The 25,635-nt window shown below is 41.4% G+C and overlaps 1 protein-coding gene across 1 annotated transcript in view; it reads right to left on the reverse strand.

The window, feature by feature from the left end:
• Positions 1-1,314: 1,314 nt before the first annotated feature.
• Positions 1,315-25,635, reverse strand: part of PSMD11 (proteasome 26S subunit, non-ATPase 11) — a 30,272-nt gene continuing 5,951 nt past the window's right edge. Inside the window, exons 3-14 of the mRNA XM_055334023.1 lie at positions 21,872-21,996; positions 16,725-16,796; positions 16,263-16,320; positions 12,923-13,117; positions 7,886-8,030; positions 7,024-7,084; positions 4,970-5,032; positions 2,844-2,969; positions 2,423-2,458; positions 2,116-2,167; positions 1,703-1,845; positions 1,315-1,585 (exon numbers count right to left, since the gene is read on the reverse strand). Coding sequence (XP_055189998.1) covers positions 1,703-1,845; positions 2,116-2,167; positions 2,423-2,458; positions 2,844-2,969; positions 4,970-5,032; positions 7,024-7,084; positions 7,886-8,030; positions 12,923-13,117; positions 16,263-16,320; positions 16,725-16,796; positions 21,872-21,996 — 1,076 coding nt within the window. The 3' untranslated portion in view covers positions 1,315-1,585. The remainder of the gene's footprint in view (positions 1,586-1,702; positions 1,846-2,115; positions 2,168-2,422; positions 2,459-2,843; positions 2,970-4,969; positions 5,033-7,023; positions 7,085-7,885; positions 8,031-12,922; positions 13,118-16,262; positions 16,321-16,724; positions 16,797-21,871; positions 21,997-25,635) is intronic.

Genomic DNA, 25,635 nt, shown 5'->3' on the forward strand with positions numbered 1-25,635 from the left:
CCAGCACTCAAGAAAGGACACTTTTTGAAAAAAAAAAATTGTTTTTATTGGAACTCATCTGAACATCAGATATACCTGGTGTTGGTTAGCAAGAACCGTTTGTACATTTGATATTGATGGTGCCAAAACCAAAACAGTGACTGGACATGATGGGAAGAGATGTTGAGAACAAAAACCTGATTCTGGAGAGGAAAGTAAAAGCCAGTCAGATTCAGTGAGGATGCAAAACCTGGTACAACAAAATCTTTTTACAAAATATAAATTTATTACGAAAACCTGGAAGGATAATCTGAGAAAGGAAAAGAAAGAGAAAAGGAAGCCAGCAGGAAGGAGGCATGAGGGGAGGAGGAAAAGAGAAGACAAAAAAAATGAGGAGGAAGAAATATCGCTGGGCACGGCAGAGGTGCAGAAGCTCACCTGCCCAAATGGCACGAAAGCCTCACTACGTGATCTCATCATAACACAAAGCATGCTGAAATACAACGCTCTACCTCCCAGCCGTTCAGTTTCTAAGAGGTAAATAAAGCTCCCTGGGAGGGGGATATGAGGTTGCTCAAAAACCCAACAACAAAGGTTTAAAAAACAAAAACGAAAGAAAAAAAAAAAAAAACCCACACCCCACAGTCTCATTTTCAATGTTCACTTGGTTAAAAAAAGACTAAATCCATCTGACAGCAGGAGGAGGAGTGGGACAGGGAGAGAAGCTGATGGATTTCAGACAGCCTGACTCCCCTGGAAGGGAAGGAGGGAGGAAAAGAGACATGTGATGGTCTCCTGGTGGAGAGGGGAAAGAGAAGGGACAGAGAAAAGAGCAGAGAGGGCAATTAAAACACTGACGTCTAATCTAGTTTACTGTGTTAAAAAGAGCCACATGCACAGCAGGCCCCCTGAGGGCCCACACTGCTCCCGTGTGGCCCTTGTGGACACTAGCTCCTGGCCTCGTCCCCATTCCTCCACAGGTCAGCTCGGAGCTGTGCAGGTGCTGCTGCGGTGGTGGCGGCGGCGGCGGCGGGCCCTCGGGCCAGTCTGCTGGAGCCATTGTTGGGGGGGGAAGGGCAGGTGACAGGCCATGTGGCAGGGGAAAGAACACCAAAACGCCTCATTTCAAATAAAAAAGAAAATAGCAGTCTATACACAGTTGTTTGTTTTGGTTCAGTACAAACAATAAAAAGTCGTTGCTTTGATGGTCAGGCAAACACCCAATTCTGAAGAGGAGGAGAGGTGACGCCCAGCAGGTGGATTAGGAGCCCCAGTGGTTGACGAGGCTCCTGGCTTTGCGGCCCTCTCCCAGGAGGCAGAGAGCACAGCTTTAGGTAGTGTAAGCCTTTTTCCTTTTATTCAGAATAACCTTTTTTTTTTCTTTTTCTTTTTTTTTAAGCAATTTCCCCACTCCCAAGTTGGGCCAGTAAAGATTACATGAAAACTGGCACACCTATTGGCTGGAATACAGATGCACCAAATGAGGATTTAAAAACTTTCCGAGCGAAAAGTAGAACAAAAAGAAAAAAGAATCTCCTAGCATTTTCCCCAAAGGTTTCACTCTCCCGCCACACACACTCTCCAAAGGACCGCTACAGATCCAACTCTGCAAGAGAAGACAGAGCAGTGTCAATCGGGGAAGCTGCGAGGCCACCCAGAGGCTTTCAGTCTCAACAGGCAGAAGACGGCGCTGCCCGGGCTGGGTCCCAGAGCCGGCACTCACCTATGTCAGTTTCTTGGCTTTGTTGTAGAGGGAATCCACTACTTTACTCATGTTCTGAATGGTTTCCAGAGCAGCTTCATAAGTTTTATCTACTGGGGGTTCATCGAAAATAATCAAGACACCCTCCCCCTGGTCCAAGATCCCTGTAGGAAACAAAAGGGCAACCTAGGTAAATGAAGGGATGAGATACAAAGGCACCTGAGAAGCAGCCCGCTCCCTAGCTGCCTCCCTTTCTCCAGGAAGGAGAATCAGAAATCATCTCCGTGTTCCATTTGTGCATATTTATTATGCATACTCTCATCACAGGGATAAGTATGGTGAGGATCCCAGGGAGCTACCAGGTGAAATAAATGGAACATCTTTCAAGATAAACAAGAGCATGATGCCTCAACTGCTTCACCACTGTTACTCACCATGAAATTTCTTGTCAAGAATCATCTGTGATAATTTCCTTTCCACGTCGGCCTAAAATCAAAGCATATGATTAAAGGGATCGGTATCCACTAGTCAGAGATCACACTGACACAAGTTTTGTACAAAAGGGCAAACAGATTGTCAATAAAACAGCAACAGTGAAACTCGAGCTCTGAGCTCACAGTCCCCACGCCACACCATGAAGTTTGAGGACTTTCCAACAAGGCCCATTGAGTACAAATGCTAACCACTTCCCCATGCCCCTTTCCCTGTCCCTGCCCCCAAGACAAGCTCAGGACTCCTTACCTTGGAGAGTTTGATGAGGCTAGATATGTGTTCAATCTACAAGAAAAGGCAGAGAGACAGTGACACTGAGAGTCCTACTTCTGCCTCTAATGTGGGGCCAAACTCTTTGGTCATGCCTAGGCCTCTCACCATTAGAAAACACACATTCCCGTCCCACATACCCACTGTAGACAGATATCTACCACATGCACGGTGACTACAGAAGCAAGGAGGGGACTGTACTCAGGATGAGCAGGGCAATCTCACTGGCCTCCATCCCATAGAATCCCCTCAACACTTATTCCTATGGCAAGAAAAGCCCAAGCCTTCTTGCCCACCAGACACAGCCTTGGATGCAAGTTCCTATTCTGGACACGTGGGAACGGAGGGGACTAGACAGGATGGCTAGCCAAAGAATCAGAGTCCCCAAGAGGGTCCTTACCTGAACTCGGGAAAAAGGCTCAATGACTCGGATCAGATTCTGTTCCAGTAAGTTATCATACAACTTGGCCAAGTGTGTACTGATGATTGGGTCATCCCGGAGCTCTGCCCGATAATCTGTCAGGGCCTGCCAAGAAAGCCAGTCACAGAGATTGGCACAGAGAAGCACCTAAAGTCACGCTACTCCTAGCTTCCTAAGTAGTTTGCTGGGCCTTGTAAACACGTAACTGACTGAAGCTCTAGAGGATCTGAGATGAAAGAAAAGTTATGCCAGAAGGCAAAGGAAAGGAAACATCAGGAACTAAAAGATGGAGACCCTTCTAGGCACCACCTTTCTGTCAGAAGGCCTCATGTTGACAGCCCAAACCATGTAAGCCCGATACTACACAAGCAGTTCTCCACGTGTATCCCAAAGAGTAAACAGGGTCTCCATGAAAAAAAAATTTTTTTTTCTGCGATTAAATAATGAGAAATGCTTGGGCACCCGGGTGGTTCAGTTAGTTAAACGTCTGACTCTTGATTTCAGCTCAGGTCATGATGTTAGGGGCGTGAGATTGAGCCCCATGTCCGGATGGGCATGGAGTCTGCTTAAGATTCTCTCTGTCTGCCTTTCCCCCTCCGTGTGTGTTAGTTTGTGTTCTCTCTTTAAAAATAAATAAAAAATAATGGGAAATGCTAAATCCCACAACTGGCTCATGGAGTTTTATAAGCACATCAGCATATAGTTCTGCAGTTAACAGGAAGCAAAACACCTAATTTTGTTCAGCCCTCATGTATCCCAGACCCTTATCCCCATCAAACATCCCAAACTTTAGGATAAAAAGATCTAGTCTACTTTGTTTATTCATGTATGTAATTTATTTACTTTGAGGAATGGTCTAAATATCCAGCCTCATGTCAGCTGTGCTACAAGGTGTTAAGAGAAGAAGCAAATCATGCCAAGTAAGGAAGTGAAATTGGCAAGAAAGCTCAACAAAGATGTGGAATCTTGGAGACAGCCAGAGCCAAATGGTTTAGCCTCCATCCACAATTAAGTTTTTCTTTCTAGATCTACATTTGTTTTTAAGTTGGTCATTATACTGAGACTAGGAGAAGAGAGGCTCAGAAGAGAATATACAAAGTCTCACCCTACTGCTTAGGCATGTTTTTTCCCCTTTTCAAACCTTGGCTAACAATGAGTAAAAGGCACAGGAGGCAAAGCCAGCCTGGAACATCAACCTCGGGAAGTGTCTTCTGGTCCATGTGCACATAGCAAGACTCTTTCTCATGCCCACAAGAGAAGCAGAGCTGGCACTGCTGGAGTTGAAGGAAACCCTATGACCATGGCCTGCAAAACAAGTGCCAGGCCTGGCACTGAGGCCTGACACGTGAGCTGTGGGGCTTCAAGCACTCTCCCTGAACCATAGGCTCAGCTCCCTCAACCATAAAATGCAGAGAAGAGGTTTGTTGTGAAAAATCTAAGTGACAGGGAGCTTGGGTGGCTCAGTCATTAAGTATCTGCCTTTTGCTCAGGTCATGATCCCAGGGTCCTGGGATTGAGCCCCTGCACCAGACTCCCTGCTCAGTAGGGGAGTCTGCTTCTTCCTCTCCCTCTTCCACCCGACTCATGTTTTCTCTCACTCACCCTGCTCTCAAATAAATAAAAAATCTTAAAAAAAAAAAAGAGAGAAGAAAAAAATCCAAGTGAAAAAGGATGAAAGAACATTTTTTTAAAGATTTTATTTATTTGAGAGAGTAGAGCAAGAGTGAGCACGAAGCAGCGAAAGAGGGAGCAGCAGAATTCCTGATGAGCAGGAGCCCAACATGGGGCTCGACCCCAGGACCCAAGGATCATGTCAGACACTTAACCAGGCGCTCAGATAAAAGAACTTTTTGAAACTGAAAGGTACTATATAAAAATGAGGTACTACAACTCAACAAGTTTTGTTGTATAAAATTTCCAGGTTTTGATACTGCACTATAATTAAAATGCAACCACTGGGGAAAACTGGATGAGTAATACATGGGATCATTGGGTACAGTCTTTGAAAATTCTTATGAAACTATAATTATTTACAAATAAAGAGTTTTTTTAAGCAAATGCCCCTCTCCTCCACCCATTCCCTACCAACCCAATACCCTGCTTACCTTTTCAAAATCTGCCAGTGATCTATTCTTGCTAGCCTGAGCCACACATTTTAATGCTTCTGTCTAAGAGTAAAGAGAAAAACAGTGACAGTGATCTATTCTGTACATTCACATCCCATCCAATATATGCCTTAAGCAGTATGCTATGTCCACACAACTTCTGGCTACAAGGAAGAACCCACCCCACAAATGTTCTTCAGAGGCCTGGAAGAAAAGCTAGACCACCACCACTGTGTGCCACCAGTCTCCCTTTGAAATCTGAAATGACTTAAAAATACTAGGAAATAGAAAAAAAGGAAAAAAAGAAAAAAAAGAAAGAAAAGAAAGAAGAAAAGAAAAGAGAAAGAAGGGATCCCTGGGTGGCGCAGCGGTTTGGCGCCTGCCTTTGGCCCGGGGCGCGATCCTGGGGACCCGGGATCGAGTCCCACGTCGGGCTCCCGGTGCATGGAGCCTGCTTCTCCCTCTGCCTGTGTCTCTGCCTTGTCTCTGCCTCTCTCTCTCTCTGTATGACTATCATAAATAAATAATTTAAAAAAAAAAGAGAGAGAAAGAAAAGAAAAGAAAAGAAAAAGAAAAGAAAAAGAAAAGAAAAGAAAAGAAAAGAAAAGAAAAAGAAGCCCTTATATGGCATTCGCCAAAGAGGACAAGCTAAAAGAAAAAATGACCAGAGAACTGTGATCTCTTTCCCCCTCCTCCAAGGCTCCTTATTCCCAAAGCCCACTGACTTTCTTGCCCTTAGACCTGGTCATACCTGTGCTTCCAAGTCTCATTCTGCTAGGTTTGGTACAGAGCAAGAGCCAAGATCTACTTTCATTAGGGTTGAGACACCAAAATTCTACATATTATATACTCAATGTTAAAGTGCCATAGAGAGATGAAGGTGCAATCAGTGGTTGAGGTAAACTTCTAGCCTCATTATAAAAGGCACGTTCACTCAGCAAGAAATCTACAATCTTTCTGGGAGTCTGTCCTAACTCCTACTTGAAAGCTGTCATCAAGGTCCAAATGACCAGAAGTAGCTTCTCTGGTACCAGCCCATGCATTTACATAAAGATGGTATGTCATAAGGCAGAGTTTGAAATGGTGCAAAACTAACCATTAGTGTAGTGTGTCACAGTATTTGTCCGAGAGAAAAAAATGTCATAATGAGAAAAGCCAGATAACCCAAGTTCAAAGTCTGGCTCCATCATTTAATAGTTAGGTCCTGGACACTTGGTCTCTCTTAGCCCATGTCTTCAATTCTGATTCTAGATAGGGCAGTGAGTCCTTCACTTTTGTAATAACGACTATACCTGTGGTCAAAAGTAGGAGCCCCAAACCAGGGCCACTTGTAGAGAAAGAAGAAACCATCTGTTGCGGCCATTCCTCCAAAGAGCTCATGAGTCTATTGTTCAGAGACAACTGCATTTGAAATCTAGAAAGATTACTTTTACTTTACTAGTGATAATCCAACAAAGTACAGAGAAGGCATGGTCCAGGTATCTGAGTCCTCCTTTACACAGGTCATACTCATACCTACTCAGGCACAAAAGGAGTTACCTACTTTCAAATGCCTCTTGCACCACACTCAAAACTCAAGACATGAGTGGGAAGGTATACTCAAAAGCCCTTGGGTGAGCCATCAAAGCCTAGTTTCTGCACCAAGCACTTTGACCTTCTTAAAGCACCTCCCTAAAGTACACCAGACTTTACCAGGTTCCAGACTCTTGGAGAATCCAAGTTTTCATATTCTGCACATGTTAAGTTTACAAGTCAGGCTCAAGACAGATAAATTTTTTGGTCAAAGCTAAAGGTAGCCTAACTCATACAAATGCCTCAGTTCAGTTCTATAACTCCCTCAAACCACCTGATGTCTATAAAAGCATCAAACACTAAGAATTGACCAGTATAGAAAATACACAGAATGGACTTAAGGGTGGCGGGAGGAGTGGAAGGTGACATGGAGAATACAGAATTGAGACTGAAAAGCACTGGTCTCACCAGGCATCATGACTGACAACATGCTGGCCTCAACAGTGGGCAGAGATCATAACTGCAGTCAAGGTATTCCCTACCTGCCTCCCCGCATACCGCAGTGCAAGCTTCCCGCTCACCAAAGCCTGGACATCTTCTGGGCTAGAAAGAAAAAAGACATACTTGGTCACTACTCCAGGATGTTATACTTCTAAGTATAAGTTTAGGCAAATTTCTTTTTCTCAGAATTCCACTGAGATGACTGCTCATGGAGGTAAGAGTCCCCACCCCTAAACCCGTATGTCCCTCACCTCACAGAAGCCAGGCTTTCTCCACTCTAGGCCCAAGCTCAGCACTGAAGAGTAGAAAAACTCCAGCATTAAAAAGAAAGCCACACTGAATGTACCAAAAGTTAACAGACCCAACAGGGAGAATGATAAATGTAAGTCAAATCCCAGTACAACAGGTCTTGTTAAAACACAACCCCTGTGTAATCCAAAGATCCAAAAAGTCCTGGTCAATATCACACTTATTCCCACAGAATATAGATAAGTTCTGCAGAATTCCTTATAAAAACATTTATCCTACTTGCTGTTGTTCCCTAGCCTCACTCATACTTAACTCACCCCATTCTGGGTGGCCCAGTTGGCCAGTGCTACACTAAACTGTTTCTAGGCTCTCTGGTGCTCAGCAACTGCCTGGTCAGAATAATTAACAGGATGATATGAACACTCCAAAAGTCTGGAAAGGAGATTTATCTAATCTGTCTCCCCGATTCTCAAAGACTAGGAAGCAAAAGTGCTCTGGAACACCTTCAATCCTCCCACTCTACATCAGCCAGCACCAGAGACAGCAGCTGCTACTTCGAACCAGCCCCAACTCCCTGTGCAAGCCAGGTCTGCATGGCAGGAAACAGAGGTGAAGAACTTGAGTTCTCATAGCCACAAATTAACGTGCACCTACGTGTTGAGCATGATTTTGCAGAGCAACATGTACTTCAGAGATGTGATGGCCTTGGGGCTATCAATGGAGTCATAACCCTCAAACGCCTCATAGAAATAGGAGTATGCAGTTTTCCAATCCTTCTCCTCTGCTGCATGGATAATACCTGGGCATTGAAATAAAGAAGTAAAAACCATTATGAAATAATAGACCCATCAAAGATCAGAGCAAAGGGGATACCTGGGTGGCTCGGTGGCTAAGCGTCTGCCTTCAGCTCAGAGCATGATCCCGGGGTCCTGGGAACGAGTCCCATATCAGGGTTCCCGCAGGGAGCCTGCTTCTCTCTCTGCCTGTGTCTCTACTTATCTCTCTGTGTCTCTCATGAATAAATAAAAATAAATAAATAAAAAATAAAAAGATCACAGCAAGGGCCTCCAAAATCCAACACAACCCTCTCTACTTAGTGATGAGGTCAGGAAAGGATAAAAGGACCTGTTCCAAAGTCACTGCCAGCTAGTGGTGAAAGCTGGGATTAGAACCCAGGTCTTTAGTCTCCCAGTTCAATGTCATCTTGACAACATAAATCCCAAAGAGGTTAGAGACCCTTTTAAAGGGGATCCTAAAAACCATGCACCAACATCTTTCCCCATGCTTCTTTACACTACTGTGGTTCTGCTATCTTCTAAGGCCACTAGAAAAGGCCATAGTTACCCTCCAGGACATCACCCTCATAGATTAGGAAGCTGAATCAAACATCCCTGGACTGCCTGAATAACTTGTTTTAACAATATTTCTTTAAGAGACCATTTTTAAGCTTGACATTTTTGTATGTAAGCAGCTCTCATAAGAGAAAAAAAAAAATCCAACTTCTTTTGCTCTCGTTGTATTTGTCATTTATGGATGTGCTTTTGCTTAGATGCAATCAATATAGATTTCATATAATGCCAGATCCATGAAATTAATTTAACTGGACACTTCCTTAGGCTAAGATATCATAGTTTCTATAAACAATTCTCTACTGTTTAGAAGTTGGGTTGCAAAAAAAAAGAAAAGAAAAAAAGAAAAGGAAAAGAAAAGTAAAGTAAAGAAAAGAAAAGAAGTTGGGTTGCGCTCAAAAAGGCTAACTTTGATTAAACTTGCTAGTACTTCCAACTGTGCTATCACTTGGGATAATATGAAATTTAGTTCCTTCTAGCTTGGGAGGCATCTGAGTCCTCAAAGCGTATATCAATTCTAATTCTGCTTTAGCCCCTTATGAGGTTACAGACCTCAGCCCCACTCATTTACCACAGTTTTCCCCGACATTTTTCACATTGAGATACACTGAGAAAGTATTCAGCACCTTGAAGTAAAAGGATGAGATTGTTTACACATGACCCAAGGGAACAACATTTCAGCACATTTTTAACCCACCTATCACATAGCTGCGTGCCTACACACCATCTGGGAACTTCGGACTTAATACCATTTACTGAGTGATATATGCCATACCCCAATACTTTTACTCTACCCAAGAAGCCTCTCATTTTGAAGCTAAAGGAATCAGACCCTTCTTCACTACTGTTCTAAAGAGAAAAATTCCCATTCCCCATACCTCCTGGTCTAGAGCTAGAAGAAAACAACACACCACACAATAAGATTGGCCAAAAAAAAAAGTAAAATAAGGCCCATGAACCAGTATACTGCTTTCCCAAATACATTAATAGGGCCCACATTAGAACTCCAAGCATCATGGCTAGTATATGAGGTTTATTATTTTAAAACAAAATAGCAACAACATAGTCTCACAGTGGGGAAAGATGGTCACCAAAATGAGATTACTGCCATAATATATACAAAAGAATATAGCTTTGAGAGAAGTCCAAAAAAAAAAAGCACTCAAGAGGATTACAGATTAGATTAGACATATGAACTGGACCTGGAAGGGTGCATGGGAGTTTACCAAGGGGATAGATGCAAAGGGGAATTTCCATGCAAAGAAGACAAAATACAGAAAAGGCACAAAAACAAGAGCACATGAAGTCATTTGGTGACTGATGAAAATGAAAAGATGCCTTCCTTTTCCATACCATGTTAGAATAAAATGTAGCCTGGGGATATGGGGAGCCACTGGAGAATTTCAAACAAAGGTGTTAAATGATCTGATTTGTGCTTGAGAAAAATGACTTTGGGGCCAATAAAAAAACAGTGGACTGGAAAAAGGGCTCAGAGACAGATCAGCAGAAGACTGCTCCAATTATAGTAGTGACTGTAGAGATGGAATAGAAAAGGTAGGTTTGGAGACAGACTCAACCTGATCTAGCAACTGACTGGATATGAGGGGTGAAGAGAAAAAAAGAGTCAAAATTACTCCAAAGACAATAGCTTGAGCAACAATAAATAAATAAGTAAGTAAATAAATAAATATATATATATATATATATATATATATATATATATATATATATATATAAACCATTAACTTGAATAGAAAAAAAGGTTGAGGGAAGAGTTAGATAATAATTTTGCTTTTTGACATGTTGAGGCTAAGACTCTTCTAAGGCATTTAAGTATATATGTCCATTATGCAGCTGGAAATCTGGATCTAAAATTTAGGAGAGGGCAGCCCCAGTGGCGCAGCGGTTTGGCGCTGCCTGCAGCCCGGGGTTTGATCCTGGGGACCCTGGATCAAGTCCCACGTCAGGCTCCCTGCATGGAGCCTGCTTCTCCCTCTGCCTGTGCCTCTGCCTCTCTCTCTCTGTGTGTGTCTCTATGAATAAATAAATAAAATCTTTAAAAAAATAAAATAAAATAAAATTTAGGAGCGAGGAAAGCTACTGAGGATGTAGGTGAGGAAACTACTAGTGGCATGTAGCAGCTAAAGTCATGGGTGAGTACGGCATTTTAGAAAGGAAACAGAGAACAGGAAAAGAAAACAACTAAGAAAACACTGAGGACACACTTAAAATTTAAAAGTCAGAAGGAAGAGGAAAGGAAACGGCAAAGTGTGACCATGGATAGTTAATCAACGGAGGAGAACCAAGAAGACAGTGATGTCAAGCCTAAAGTGTTCTAAAGGATTAACTTCTCCCCAAAAGTCAAGAGGTTCTAAGGGACTTATTAATTCTTTCAAGGAGTCAATAGAGACCTCAAAGTAAGGATACTCTTTGAACTTTTCCAAGAAACTTGACAGAAAGAAGACAGCAATTTACAAAAGAGAAAGAGCCTGTGTTTTTGAGCCAATGCAACTAAAGGATTAAGAGGAAGATCCAAATAAAGAAGAAAGACTGAAGACAGAATAGAACAAAGGTAAAAGAATCATTCCTAATAAGGAGTAGACTGAGCTGTGATACAAATTCTAGAGAAGAAAAAGGAAAGAGCTCATGTAAACATGGCCTCTATTTTCCCTCTGTGAAATCCAATGCAAATTCATCTCTTGTCCCTGAAGGAAGGGCATAATGAAAGGACAGCAGCTTTAAAAAAGTGCCAGGGGCACCCGGGTGGCTCAGTAGGTTAAGAGCCTACCTTCCGCTCAGGTAATGATCTCCCTTCTCACTCTGCCCCTCTGCCCACTCGTGCGTTCACTCTCTCCCTCTCTCTCAAATAAAATCTTAAAGTGCCAATATTGGTTAAAGGGAGGACTGCTATAAGAGCTTCACATTTATCATCTCACTGAATCTTCACCACAATCCTATGAGGAGGTATTATTATTATCACCATTTTAGAGATGACCTAAAGACAAATTAAGTAACCTGTCCAAAGTCGCAAAGAACCAAAATTTGACAGAATCAAATTGACAGAACCAAAATTTCAACCAAGGAAAGGTGGTTTGTAGAGCTTCTGCTCCTCCTCTCTGACTGACAATACAAGCTATTTGATATTCACAATACCTGATAAGCAAGTAGTACAGGCATTGTGTTATGCAAACACGGAGAAAACATCCCAGGGAGGTAACGCCAGGATTTATACTAGCCTTCTGCCTCCAAATCCAGTGTTCCATCCATAATGATGATAAATTATGACTAATAAAAGCTGCTGACTACAAAAAACAGGCATGACCTCTGAGCCCCAATATTCACACTCCATCAGAAAGGTATCCACTGGGGATCCCTGAGTGGCTCAGCGGTTTGGCGCCTGTCTTTGGCCCAGGGTGCAATCCGGGAGTCCCAGGATCGAGTCCCACGTTGGGCTTCCGGCATGGAGTCTGCTTCTCCCTCCTCCTGTGTCTCTGCCTCCCTCTCTCTCTATCATGAATAAATAAATAAATAAATCTTAAAAAAAAAAAAAAAGAAAAAAAAGAAAGGTATCCACTACATTCAACTGAAATGGGGGATAGTGGAGGAGACTTTCCTTAGCCTTGATCTGACACCCTTTGGAAAAGTCCAACATCCTTTACCAAGGCTTCCAAGCTGTGACAAGAGACTTAGGTTAGTCCAACCATGGAGAAGTGGTACCCTTTAAGTGAGTGACTAAGATACAGGTTAAGGGAGATTTTTAAACCTGTAAAGGTCGGGATGCCTGGGTGGTGGGTTGAGCACCTGCCCCTGGCTCAGAGCGTGATCTGAGGTCTCAGGATCAAGTCCCACATCAGGCTCCCTGCACCTGGAACCTGCTTCTCCCTCTGCCTACGTCTCTGCCTTTCTCTCTCTGTGTGTCTTTCATGAATAAATAAATAAAATCTTAAAAAAAAAAAAAAAACCTGTAAGGGTCTTGGCTCTAACAATTAGGCTGCCTTGCCCATCACAGTATTTTTTTTTTAATATTTTTATTTGTTTATTCACGAGAGACACACAGAGAGCGAGAGAGGCAGAGACACAACACAGGCAGAGGGAGAAGCAGGCTCCATGCAGGGAGCCTGACATGGGACTGGATCCCAGGACTCCTGGATCATGCCCTGGGCTGTAGGCGGCGCTAAACCGCTGCACCACCAGGGCTGCCCGGAAGGTACTCTTCTAATTGGGTTTCTCTGAGTTTGAGCAGAATCAGCTAATTACATTCTCTATCCTGACATTCCCCCATTCCCCACTGTGATATAAAAAGATCTTTAAGAAAACATCACATGAGCAGCTAGGGTGTTACCTGATTGCATATCCAAGGTGGCCTGCAATTTAGGAGGGCAGTAGATAGCATTTGCTGTAGTTCGAGCAGAGGTTAAGGCAGCTCGGGCTTTCGGCAAGTTGCTCAGGGCATGGTATGTTTTGCTTTCTAAAAGCTGTACTTCCACCAAAAGGGCTTTGTCATCCATCTTTTTCAACTCCCGCAATAGCTGAGAACCTGGAGCAGGAAAAAATATATACCCCTTTGTTATCCATAATCTTAATACCTTAATACTATAACATCTTACTCTCCCACCCTCATAAGAACACTCAGGATAAAGAAACCTGCCTGAACTCAAAGAGAGGTAGTCTACTTGTGAGAATTGTATTTTTTTTTACTATGTGCTATCTTCCCAAAGAGAAACATAGATCTCAAAAAAAAAAAAAAAAAAAAAAAAGAGAGAAACACAGATCTCTTTGAAGTTTTTGGCATACTAATGACATTAGACCCCAAAGTCCTATAAGCTTCTTCAGATTTGAATACAGTGACAATCTCCACCCAGAACATGCTGAAACTAGTTATTTGGTTCAGACAGCCACTAGATATCATTCTTTTCCTGTCTAGCAATTATACGATTGCATAAAAAATCGCAGGCACTAAGGCTGGTGGGTTGGGCAAGGCAAGAGTTCGGGACATGCCAATGCTCTCCAAATACACCTTCTTCCCACCTCAGATGAGAAAATCCAATCCAAACAGATTTGTACCATATATAGAAATAAATAAATAATGACTGATAAATCATAAGACCCAGGGTGCCTGAGTGGCTCAGTCATTAAGGCATCTGCCTTCAGCTCAGGTCATGATCCCAGGATCTCTGCTCAGCGAGGAGCCTCCTTCTTCTTCTCCCTCTGCCTGCCACTCTGCCTACTTGTGCTCTCTCACTGACAAATAAATAAATAAAATCTTAAAAAAAAAGAAAAAAAGAAATCAACAACCTGAATGTAAGAGCTAAACCCTTAAACACAGGATCTGGGATTAGCAACGATTTCTTAAGTATGATACCAAAAGCATAAGCACAAAAAAATAAACAGGACTTATGGGCACCTGGGTGGCTCAATCACTTAAACATTCAACTCTCAATTTTGGCTCAGGTCATGATCTCAGGGCTTTGAGATCAAGGCCTGCATCAGGCTCCATGCATGGAGCCTGCTTAGGATTTTCTCTCTCCCTCTCCCTCTAACCCCCCTGCACCCCTACGCCTATATGCATTCTCTTTCTCTCCCTAAAATATTTTACATACATACATACATACATACATACATAAATGTTTTAAATTAGAATGTGCCTCAAAGGACACTATTCAAGAAAGTAAAAAAAGCAATTCATAAAGGGGGGGGGGTTTGCAAATCACATATCTGGTAAAGGACTTGTATCCAGAATAAACAATAAGAACACAAACAACCCAATTAAAAAATAAGCAAAAGATTGAATAAACATTTCTCCAAAGACATATAAATGTCCAATAAGTACATGAAAAGATGCTCAACATTACTAGTCATTAGGGAAATGCAAATCAAAACCTCAAGATACGACTTTTACCCCTACACAAAGATGGCTAATAAAATGTGGCATAACCACACAATGGGTATTCAGCAATACAAACAAATAAAGCAGTGATACATGCTATAACATGTACAAACCTTGAAAACATGCTAAGTGAAAGATGCCAGTCACAAACACCACATATTACAGGACTGTATTTAAATGAAATGTCCAAATGGGCATATCCAATAGAAGCAGAAAGTAGATTAGTGGTTGCCTGGCAGGGGGTAGGGAATAATGGGAATGATAACGAACAGGTACATGGGTACAAGGTTTCTCTCCGGGGGATGAAAATGTTCTAAAATCTGATTGTGGTGATGACTGTACAACTATGAATATAGTTAAAATCACTGGCTCATACACTTTGAAAAGGGTGAAATTTTATTGGTCTATGAATTACAACTCGATAAAACTGTTACTTTTGGGGGAGGAGGGTGCCTGGCTTTTTTTTTTTTTTTTAAGACAACAGAAATTTATTCTCTTATAGATCTGGAGGCTGGGAGTCTGAAACCAAGGTGCCAGCATGGCCACATTCCCTTCTAAGGCTCCGAGGAAAATCTGTGCCATAATGCTTTCCTAGCTCCTGGGGGTGGCCAGCTCTTCTTGGTATTCCCTGGCTTGCAGGAAATCCCCTAGAATCACCAGTCTCAACCTGTGTCACCCCATGGTTGCCTCTCCTCTGTGTGTTTCCAAATCCCTCTCTCCTTATAAAAATGCCAGTCATTGGATGGAGGGCCCACCTGAAGCCGGTATGAACTTGATCATGGAAGAGCATGCAACTCTTGATTTCAGGGTCATCAGTTCAAGCCCCACATTGGGTGTAAAGATTACTTAAATACATTAAACTTTAAAAAAAATTTATTTGATTAATGCTACTATTTGAACCACATGCAATATCATTTTGCAGGATAAAAACTGAATATTGGCAATTTTTTCAGCTTAATAGATCATGAGAAGCCATGTTCTTCCATCTGGGAAAAATAGTCCAAATCTACCATTAAAAAAAAAAAAAATGCAGCAGGCAAAGTCTTTTAGGGTTTTTAAAGGCCACACAGCAGAAAAGCTTTAGTCAGCTCACTCTAGCTACCATATATATTTGCATCAATTAATTTCTTGAATTTTTTTTTTTTAAGATTTTTATTCATGAGAAACAGAGAGAGAGACAGAGACAGAGAGGCAGAGACACAAGCAGAGGGAGAAGCCATCTCCCTGTGGGAAGCTCAATGTAGGACTTAATCCCAGGACCTCGGGATCATGCTGAAGGCAGACGCTCAACCACTAGCTTCCCAATTTGTTGAGTTTTAAAATAGATGTTAAGTGTAATTATAAACAAGTATAATAAATGTAATAGTAAAATACTTGCAGTTTGACCCTTTTGCTTTCTAAATTTGACAGATAAACTTTGGTTACTTACTTAGAACTTCCAAATGGCATTTCTCCACGACAGATTCAGTAAATGTAAGCCACTTTAAATCCCTCTTAGAAGTAGACAGAACAGGTGCACCTGAATGGTGCAATGGTTGAACATCTGCCTTTTGGCTCAGGTCGTGATCCCAGGGTCCTGGGATCAAGTTCCACATCAGGCTCCCCACAGGGAGCCTGCTTCTCACTCTGCCTATGTCTCTGCCTTTCTCTCTCATGAGTAAATAAAAAAATTAACAAAAAAAAAAAAAGAAGTAGGCAGAACATAAATTATTAATACATAACTAGTTAAGAGTGGCCAGGTTCAGAATACATTTGCCAGCTAGGATGCCTTATTACTTTCTACCAGCTTACTTACCCAAATGCAATGCTTCCTGGTACCTCTTGGTATCAAAGTACAAAGACACCAGTCTTGCCTAGGAAAGAGAAAAGGCATTGACTGATAGAAAGAAAGAAAAAGCCAAAGAAAGAAATCAAAGATTGACAGTCACAGAACTGTTACTGCTGAATACACAAGTCCTGGAGAGAGCATCAAATCCAACCTAAGAAATGATCTAGCCCATGGTATTATCTGCTACTATGACCAGTGACTGACTGACTTAACTTTACTGTCCTGCTGTTTACTTCTCTGAGTCACACAGCAGGTCTGTCTCAAAACTTCAACCAGAGTATTTTCATGAGTGGGATTATTATCAATGATCTTTGGGTGCCTGGATAATACAAAATTACTGAAAATACTTTTGATCGGAATGATGTTACTTACATTCACAGTCTGTCTAATGCCTAGAGACCTGAAAGTAGTATTAACGCAGGCACATACCTCCAAAGCTTGGCGTAAGAAAGTTCGTTTCTCTGACTTGGCCCATTCGATGCACTCTAAACACAATTCAACCTACAACAGAGAGACAGTACATACAATATTATGTCTTCACATTCTTCCCACAAACCATGCTTTGGAGAACAGCTTCAATTCCCTCCTTATCTATTACCCATGTTGCTCTATTTAATGTCTCAGGGGACATGCCTTGATCTACAGTATCTCACTGTGTAATGGTTATATAATGGAGAATTAACTTGGCTTTTTAGACATAATGTATCTTTGTGCTTAGGTTGTGATCTTTTGAAAAAGAGCTTCACCTTCAAGATTCCTCTTCTACCTTCCCAGGAGGGACCCAGAACTTCCAATATATAGCCTGGAATACAGATTTCTACAATGGCTGAGAAATCTTTAAAGCAGAAATTTCTCCCTAAATACTTGCAAATAATAACTCAATGTGTTAATCTGAACCCACTGGTAATGAAGGGGAAAAAGCCTCAGACTGAGACTCTTATTCCTAACAGTTGCTTGTAAGACTGAAAAGGCCCAGCTGGCTCTTTCCTTTCCGATACTAAGAAGTGCAACTAACCAATTCATCATCATAATACAATACATTTAGCACATATTAGAGGAAGTAAAAAGAAAGCAGAATTAGCCTAACACTTAAAAGGACTTTAAAGCTTTATTTAAAGGTGCTTTGGGGGCACCTGGCTGGCTCAGTTGGTAGAACATGTGACTCTTGATCTCAGGGTCCTGAGGTCGAGCCCCACATTAGGTGTAGGGCCTACTTAAAAAAAAAAAAATGAATGAATGAATGAATAAAAATAATAATAAAGGTGCTTTGCACCCTCAGTTCTATCTGCCACCCAAGCAGTGAGAGAACATGCAAAGTAAGTGATTTAAAGCAGTGTTCTATGCTAGAGAGTCTACATGCCATCAGGTATCTGTGACATATCAGCTTTGAGAAAGTGCATATAAGTACTGCAGATCTTACATCACTCTATTACTGCAAGTTTTGTATTAAGATTCCTAATCAGGGCAGCCTGGGTAGCTCAGCGGTTTAGCACTGCCCTCAGCCCGGCGCCTGATTCTGGAGACCCCAGATCGGGTCCTGCACCGGGCTCCCTGCATGGAGCCTGCTTCTCTCTCTGCCTGTGTCTCTGCCTCTCTCTCTCTCTGTGTGTGTCTCTCATGAATAAATAAAATCTTAAAAAAAAAAAAAAGATTCCTAATCAAAGCATAGTATAAAAAGAAACTGAACTTTCTGGAGAACTCATTGCTAAAACAACATGCCTTTACGTACTTCCAGAGCTCTCTTAAGAAGTATTATAAGGAAGGAAAAGGAACAGAATATAATTCAAATAGACAGATCTTCTGTCTTTAGATCCTAAGTCCAAGTTCAGTAAATAAACAGATGACATTATATGGTAATTTGGAGGATTCACCAATGAGATACTCAACGGAACCTTTGTAACTCACTGAAGCCCTCTGGTGGCTACTTAATCTCCAGTGCTAAACTCAACCAACCTCATTAAAAATTCTATGAAAACTAAAATAAAAGCAAGCCAAGCACCATTTCAGAGTTTTGAGAGTTATGTTCTGAAAAGCCAAACTCATAAGATCTCTGTTCATGACATGAATGGAACTGAAAATATCTGCTGAATGGGTTTAATAACAAAAATACAAGAGTCCTTGATAGTCCTACATGTCTTGGGAGGGCTTAGAAATGCTTACCATCCCAATTTTATCCAGGGAGCTTTTTCAAAGAATACAAAAATGGATGCCACGGCTCCTGACTCAAGTTGTCTGGAATACAGCCTGGCCACCCAGATGTAGGTCTCTAGTTAAGAAACACTGAATTCTAATCCATCATCTCACCTGTCCCCATTTCCCTGACAGTCCAGATGTGAAGTGGCTCACTCAAGGTCGCATATCAGCTGCTGGAATCAGAACTTGACCCTATCTCCATGCTTTTGTCAAGTCAGTACTGACATTTCTCCTAGAGCAGGGATTTTTCACAAACTGAACGGAGAAACTGTTATCCTTTACAGGGTGCGTAATTTTGCACTATCTAGTACTATAATTGGTGAAGCCAGCACCTCAATTCTAAGGAAAAATTTTAAAGGCCACTGGCCTTGCTATACAACTATTTTGTTTGAGGCTCTGCGCTTGGTTAATGCTAACAATGACTGATAAAGGGGTAAGAAGATTTGAGAAGCCCCTGCTTCTGGAGAAAGCCTTTATTTGAGTACAAAAGCTTAAAGCTTAATGTGATAGAAATCAGACATTTAAGTTTGAAATCAATACACTTAACCATTTTTTAAAATGCCTTATTAACTAAATCCTAATAGGAGAATAGTAACTACTATTCCAAGTCTGAAATTCTCTAACACAAACTCCTTTTTTCCACAGAAATAACTGTTTCAATAACAGGACTCAATGTCAGGTTTCTTAAAACGTGCTACTGTTACTGCAGTTAGACTATACAAAAATGGCTTCTCTTGGGCAACTACCTGGAGATCCCTGAAAGGTAAGGTTAATTTTGAGATTTCAGTTCACTATTTGGAAAGGGTCTGGCTCAGTCCCCTCCTCAACCCAATTCTCTACTCCCCTCCCCTTGCCAACCACCCCATCCTCACTCTCCCACTCCACCCCTTTTCTTTCTAGGCTCTAAAGCTTAGTGCTGCAATTGATTCAATCCTAATCTGATTTCTTATCACCTTTTGAAATACAACAAACTGAAAACTGTTTTGTAGACCTATCCAACTTATGGTTAGTTCCCAAGCAGAAAAAGGCAAGGAAAATACCCTCCTCCTCCATCCTCTTGGGTACCAAACTCCCCAATACAACTCCTAGCTTTTTTTCAACAACGTTCGCAAACTTCTTTTGCCTCAAGCCACAATACTACTATTACAGTGACCTATAACTTTGCTCCTCTATCCTTTCCCATCACTCAATGAAAGAATTTTAAAAGAACCTAGGATGTTCCAAGATGAACACATAACTCCAATATATCCAAGTCAGAGACCTTGACTCACCTAGAGAAATGCAGTAACCACACTTAACACTTGTATCTCAAGTCACTAAATTTTTGTCTTATTTCAACAAAGTACCTCCTAAGCGTCAACCACTACCACAGGGAAGGCATTATACACACGTTCCTTCAACAAATATTATTCTGTAACTCCTCTGGGCCAAACTATTCTAAGTGCTGAGGACACAGCACTGGATGGGGCAAAGTAGCTATCCTCAGGGAACTTCTATTCTAAGGAGGAAACAGATGTTAAAAAGGAAAATAAATTATGAAGAAAAGTAAAGCAGACAGGATATTTTAGACAGGAAGGCCTAACCAGACACAGAGACACATGATAAAGGCTAGTAAACCCCACTAACAATGACAGGAGAGGAGGGCTAAATTATGATTTAATGGACCTCCACAAAGGAGTAGAACTGCTTGTTACACAAATGCAGTTCCATCCACTGAGCCAACTCTATGCTATGGTAAGGGACAAATTCTGGAGACTTCACTGTGCAAAAAAGCAGCTTTGTTAACTAATTTTTTTCTGCCTAAAAAGTTGCAAGTACCATGTATCAGTCTATTTCAAACTAAGGTTTCTTGGTCCACTCATTATAAGGCATCCCATTTCAAACAAAAGATGGTGTCACTTTTTCATGAGAACAAGTACAATAAAAGAAAAGTTAAGGTTAGATAAGACTAACATCCCTTTAAAATCACTTTTTCTTTTAAATTATTCATAAAAATATTTCTAATGCTTTGGTTTAAAAAAAAACAGCCATCTAGGGCAGCCCAGGTGGCTCAGTGGTTTAGCACCGCCTTCAGCCCAGGGAGTGATCCTGGAGACCCAGGATCAAGTCCCACATCGGGCTTCCTGCATGGGGCCTGCTTCTCCCTCTGCCTGTGTCTCTGCCTCTCTCTCTCTCTCTCTCTGTCTCTCATGAATAAAATCTTTAAAAAACAACAACAAAAAAAAGCCATCTAAATATTAACTATTTTTTATTTACTATCACGAAACAGAGTGCTGCCACAAATTTGGAAGACTTCTCTACAAATGAATTTTCTACAAATAAAGTTAGTTTATGGTGCTTAAACTAGGCCTCAAAGAATCATTAAGGCAAGAAAGCAGATTTTACCAAAGACCTGATTTCAAAGTGGGATCCCTATGTCCTAGATTTCTAAAATTCCTCATTATTTACTCAGAATGCTACTGTGCCCTTTCATACCTTTTATTTATACACCCACAGGGGCCAGAGCAAACAATTAGACATATAACCAACCAGCAATTCCTACCCTTGTCCTTATATTACCTGACATATTATATATTTGTTTATTGTCTGCCTTCCTTATTAAAATATAATCCCCATGAGAGCAGTCACTATGTTTTTATAAATATAATCCCATGTAACTATGTTTAACACATAGCCCACACTCAGTGAATACTGAGCAATGTACCTATAGGAAAGACAACTATGTTCTTCCTACAAACAGATTCAACCATAATCTATCCTACTTGAATCTGCTGCTTTTTACTGAGTAAGTTTTAACTTTGGTAGTGTCTCCTCCTGAACTGCAGAAAATATATCTTTGAAAAGTTCAGAAGAGGCTGATTCCAAAGAGGCACTCTTCAGTACGGTTCAGGGTCTGGTCTAAACTTGTAGAGGACATGTACAGGTACACCAGAGTCACTTCTGCACAGATGAGACACAAACAGATGGATGCTCACCCCTCCAGAAAGGCATATACGCAGTACAAAACACGCCAAGAAGGAATGCCACAAGACTTATTTAGTGCTCACAGGGAGCTTTGTGACACAGAATGAAAGGTACCACAGACACAGAAAACATTACAAAGGTGTGGCAATACAATACCTCAAAGACAAGAATCAGTTTGTGACCCTGATGTAATGAGGATTCCAGGGACCACTGACAATCTCCACTTACAAAGCAAAGCATGGAACAGACCCAAAGTATCAAATGCCCTGTAACAAAGAGAAACTGACATGATAAGTCCTGAGCTGTCCTCCCAGCTATCCCTTCCACATTAGTACCACAGTGCAGGCAGGCATTTCTTTCACTGAAACAGACTTTTTTTTTTTTCCTATTGTCTACCTTCTGCCATTAAAGTAGCTTACCTCCTGCCCTGTTGCTGCTTCCATATCAAGAAAGAGATCAAGAAGAGATCGGACCAGACGAGCTGCCTTAGCCTTGCTGATGGAATTCAAGAAGGGTCGCACATACTTCAGGAGTCCTCCAAGCTCTGTGTGGAAGGCAATTCAGAAAAGAAAAAGGAAACATCAATATTAGAAACTAGAAAATATCCATTAAAATAGTGACCCAAGATCATAAAATCCATCCTTATGTCACTGTAAATCAGTCTAAATTAAGCACAGTAAGAATTTAAAGCATTCTTAGAAGGTAACAGAGTAGCAAAAATGAGTGAACAACATATACCAAATTTGTATTCTATTCCACACTCACCTACTTGGATTACTATGAGGGCACCTCTCTCAGCCTCATTTACCTGTCTTAATGACAGATAAACAGCAAAGTGCTCATAGTCTCAGAGCACAGTTTTCTACAACATGAAATATGCTGTGCCTCTGACACCTGAGGTAAAATCAACTTCCTCACAAACCTGATGAGGTTATGGGAGGGGTGTTTTGTTGTTGCTGAATTTCCAAGTCCATCATGGCAGCTGTCCTTTAAACAGAAGGTATTCAATTCCAGGTTCCCTTCTCCTCCTCTCCCAAAGTTCTCCCCAGTTTAGCCTTTTAGCAATATCACTTCCCTGGCACTCTGGCACTGAATAAACTTTTCACAGAAAACTTATGGTATTTTCCCTTTAAAGATATTCTATCCCTTAAAGATATACCTAAAATTCTTCATCTATCTGAAAAGACTAAGTCTTTTTTCTTAAGATCTTATTTATTTGAGAAAGAGAGAGAGAAAACACGAGTAGGGGCAAGAGGCAGAGGGAGAGGGAGAAGCAGACTCCACGCTGAACAGGGAAAGCCCCACTCGGGGCCACCCAGATGCCCCTGCAAAACCTAAGTTTTAAACTATGAACAAAAAAAAATGTTCAGCACAGAAGTTTCTCTCCCCTCAGATAGGAAAAAAAAGGTGGTACAGTCATTTTAAGGGAGCGGCTTTAGAAACAAGAGAAAAAATTACAGAATATTTCAACTCAATAACTACAGAAGTACTTTTGGAATGTAGGTTAAGGGGATCCCTGGGTGGTGCAGCGGTTTGGCGCCTGCCTTTGGCCCGGGCGGGATCCTGGAGACCCGGGATCGAATCCCACATCGGGCTCCCGGTGCATGGAGCCTGCTTCCCCCTCTGCCTGTGTCTCTGCCTCTCTTTCTCTCTCTGTGACTATCATAAAAAAAAAAAAAAAAAGGAATGTAGGTTAAAATTACTTTAGTGCCACGGCTTCATTAATATTCTTCAATTGTGGACTCACCCTCCTGAGGATTCTAATTCAGGGCAAGCAAACCTCACCCTCCTGAGAATGCTAATTCAGGGTCCTGAAATCCTCATCTGCCTGAATAGTCACAGGATACATGGGACTGTGTCAGGTACAAAAGGAACTTTATACAGTGGAAAAGCTCATCTTTACCTTCACTTCCCAGTATTGACCTGAGATTCCACCAAGATTTTCCCCATTATGCCATTTCATTCACCCCTGCATAGACTACACATGCTTCTGCTTTCATGCCTCACTCCCACTGCATTCCCATGGAGAATTTCTGACCCATCTTCTTGACTTATATAAACCTTAGATATCCTTTTAGGTCCAGCTAAAGTCCTATTGAGTATTCCATGCTAACTCCAGGCTGCAATGATTTCTCCCTCTCAAATTCCTTTTACACTTGTACAAAGCTTTTTAAAAGTAGTCTACTACAGGGCAGCCCCGGTGGCGCAGCGGTTTGGTGCCACCTGCAGCCCGGGGCGTGATCCTGGAGACCCTGGATAGAGTCCTATGTCAGGCTCTCTGCATGGTGCCTGCTTATCTCTCTCTCTGTGTGTGTGTGTGTGTGTGTGTGTGTGTGTGTCTCAATAAATAAATAAAGTCTTTAAAAAAAAAAAAGTAGTCTACTACAATGTCCCTTCTCCCACAGTATTTCCTACTATGCTGGAACAATTCTTTTTTTTTTTTTTTTAAGATTTTATTTATTTATTAATGAGAGACCCAGAGAGAGAGAGAGAGAGGCAGACACAGGCAGAGGGAGAAGCAGGCTCCATGCAAGGAGCCCAACGTGGGACTTGATCCCGGGACTCCAGGATCACGCCCTGGGCCAAAGGCAGGCGCTAAACTGCTGAGCCACCCAGGGATCCCAATGCTGGAACAATTATGAACAATCTCTAATGATAGGAATGTTCAGAAAGACTATTTGAATGTTAGTCAAATTTATTTGTTCTTTTTTAAAACACAAGTCTTTAGCCTCCCTCCACATGGCCTCAAATTTCTGAAGATAACTACCATTTATATCTCCTTAACTTTCCCTTTCTTCAAGCAAAACATCTTTAGCTATTTCAACTGTTCCTCCAATGTTCTGGTTTCTAGATTCCTTGTCACCGAATAGACTCTAATTTGCAAACGTAACACTTGTAGTACCCAGAATGGAAAACAATTCTCCAGGTAGGGTCTGACCAGAAGAATCATGGCCTAATTCTCTTGATCTGGCCACCACCGCATGTAACACAAGATAGCCTACTTCCTTTCTTCTAATAGGACTTTTGTTTAGGCTGAATCCATTAAGGTCTTTTTTGCATAGACCAGTAATTCTGCACCTTCCTCTGTTTTGATAAATACTTTTAAGCATATAGCTTTATAACTGCCACACTGAATTTAATCTTGCTGGCTTTGGCAATAACTGAATCTTAATTCTGTCCTCTACTATACTGAGTCATCTACAAAAATAAGCAGGCCTTCTGAAATGGCTTTAGCCATAATGCCAGATGCTGACCAGAAGAACAAGGACAAATCCCTATGACATGATGCTAGAGACTTCCCTCTAGGTTGACAAATGATCTTTACCTGTACCTATCATTAAAATTATGGTAAATGTTCAAATACCTTGTTTACCTATCAATATTATGGCAAATGTTCAAATGCCTTCTTTACATCAGATATGTACTCTGTATGTATCATTCTTCTAACCCAGAGGTTGGCAAACTTTTTCTATGACAGGCCAGATAATTAAGTATTTTCAGCTTTTTGGGCTCTGTGGTCTCAACTCAGTCACTGTAGTGCAAAAGCAATCATAAACATCATGTAAACAAATGGGTGTGGCTGGGTTCCAAGAAAACTTTATTTACAAAAAGCAAGTAGCAAGCCACTGTCTGTGGAGCCCTGCAAACCAAAGAGAATGAAGATGAGTTTGAAATCATCTTTTCTTGGGACACCTGGGTGGCTCAGTGGCTAAGCATCTGCCTTTGGCTCAGGGCATGATCCCAGAGTCCCGGGACTGAGTCCCACATGGGGCCTCCTGCATGGAGTCTGCTTCTCCCTCTATGTCTCTGCCTCTCTATCTCTCTGTCTCTCATGAATGAATGAATGAATGAATGAATGAATGAAAAAATAAATAAATAAATAAAATCTTAAAAAAAAAAGAAAGAAAAGAAATAATCTCTTTTTAATAAACCCATGGTCTTAAGTGATTAAAACCTAGTTATCAAATAATCTGTCCCAGATATTAGTGATTACCGGTTTCAAGAGTCTAGAAGTTATCCTTTTCATTATCTTCAGGCAAAGTGAAATAATGTTTGCCCATCCTCAGTTTCCTTAATACTTCTCCATCCTCCAAGACTTTTCTCAGAATAATAGTGGCTCTATAAATATATCTGCTAGAACTATGCTTTTGAAATTAAAAGACAGAAACTGTCAGAGCCTAGA

The sequence above is a fragment of the Nyctereutes procyonoides genome, unplaced genomic scaffold (genome assembly GCF_905146905.1).
Source record: "Nyctereutes procyonoides isolate TBG_1078 unplaced genomic scaffold, NYPRO_anot_genome, whole genome shotgun sequence".
Taxonomy (NCBI): Eukaryota; Metazoa; Chordata; class Mammalia; order Carnivora; family Canidae; genus Nyctereutes; species Nyctereutes procyonoides.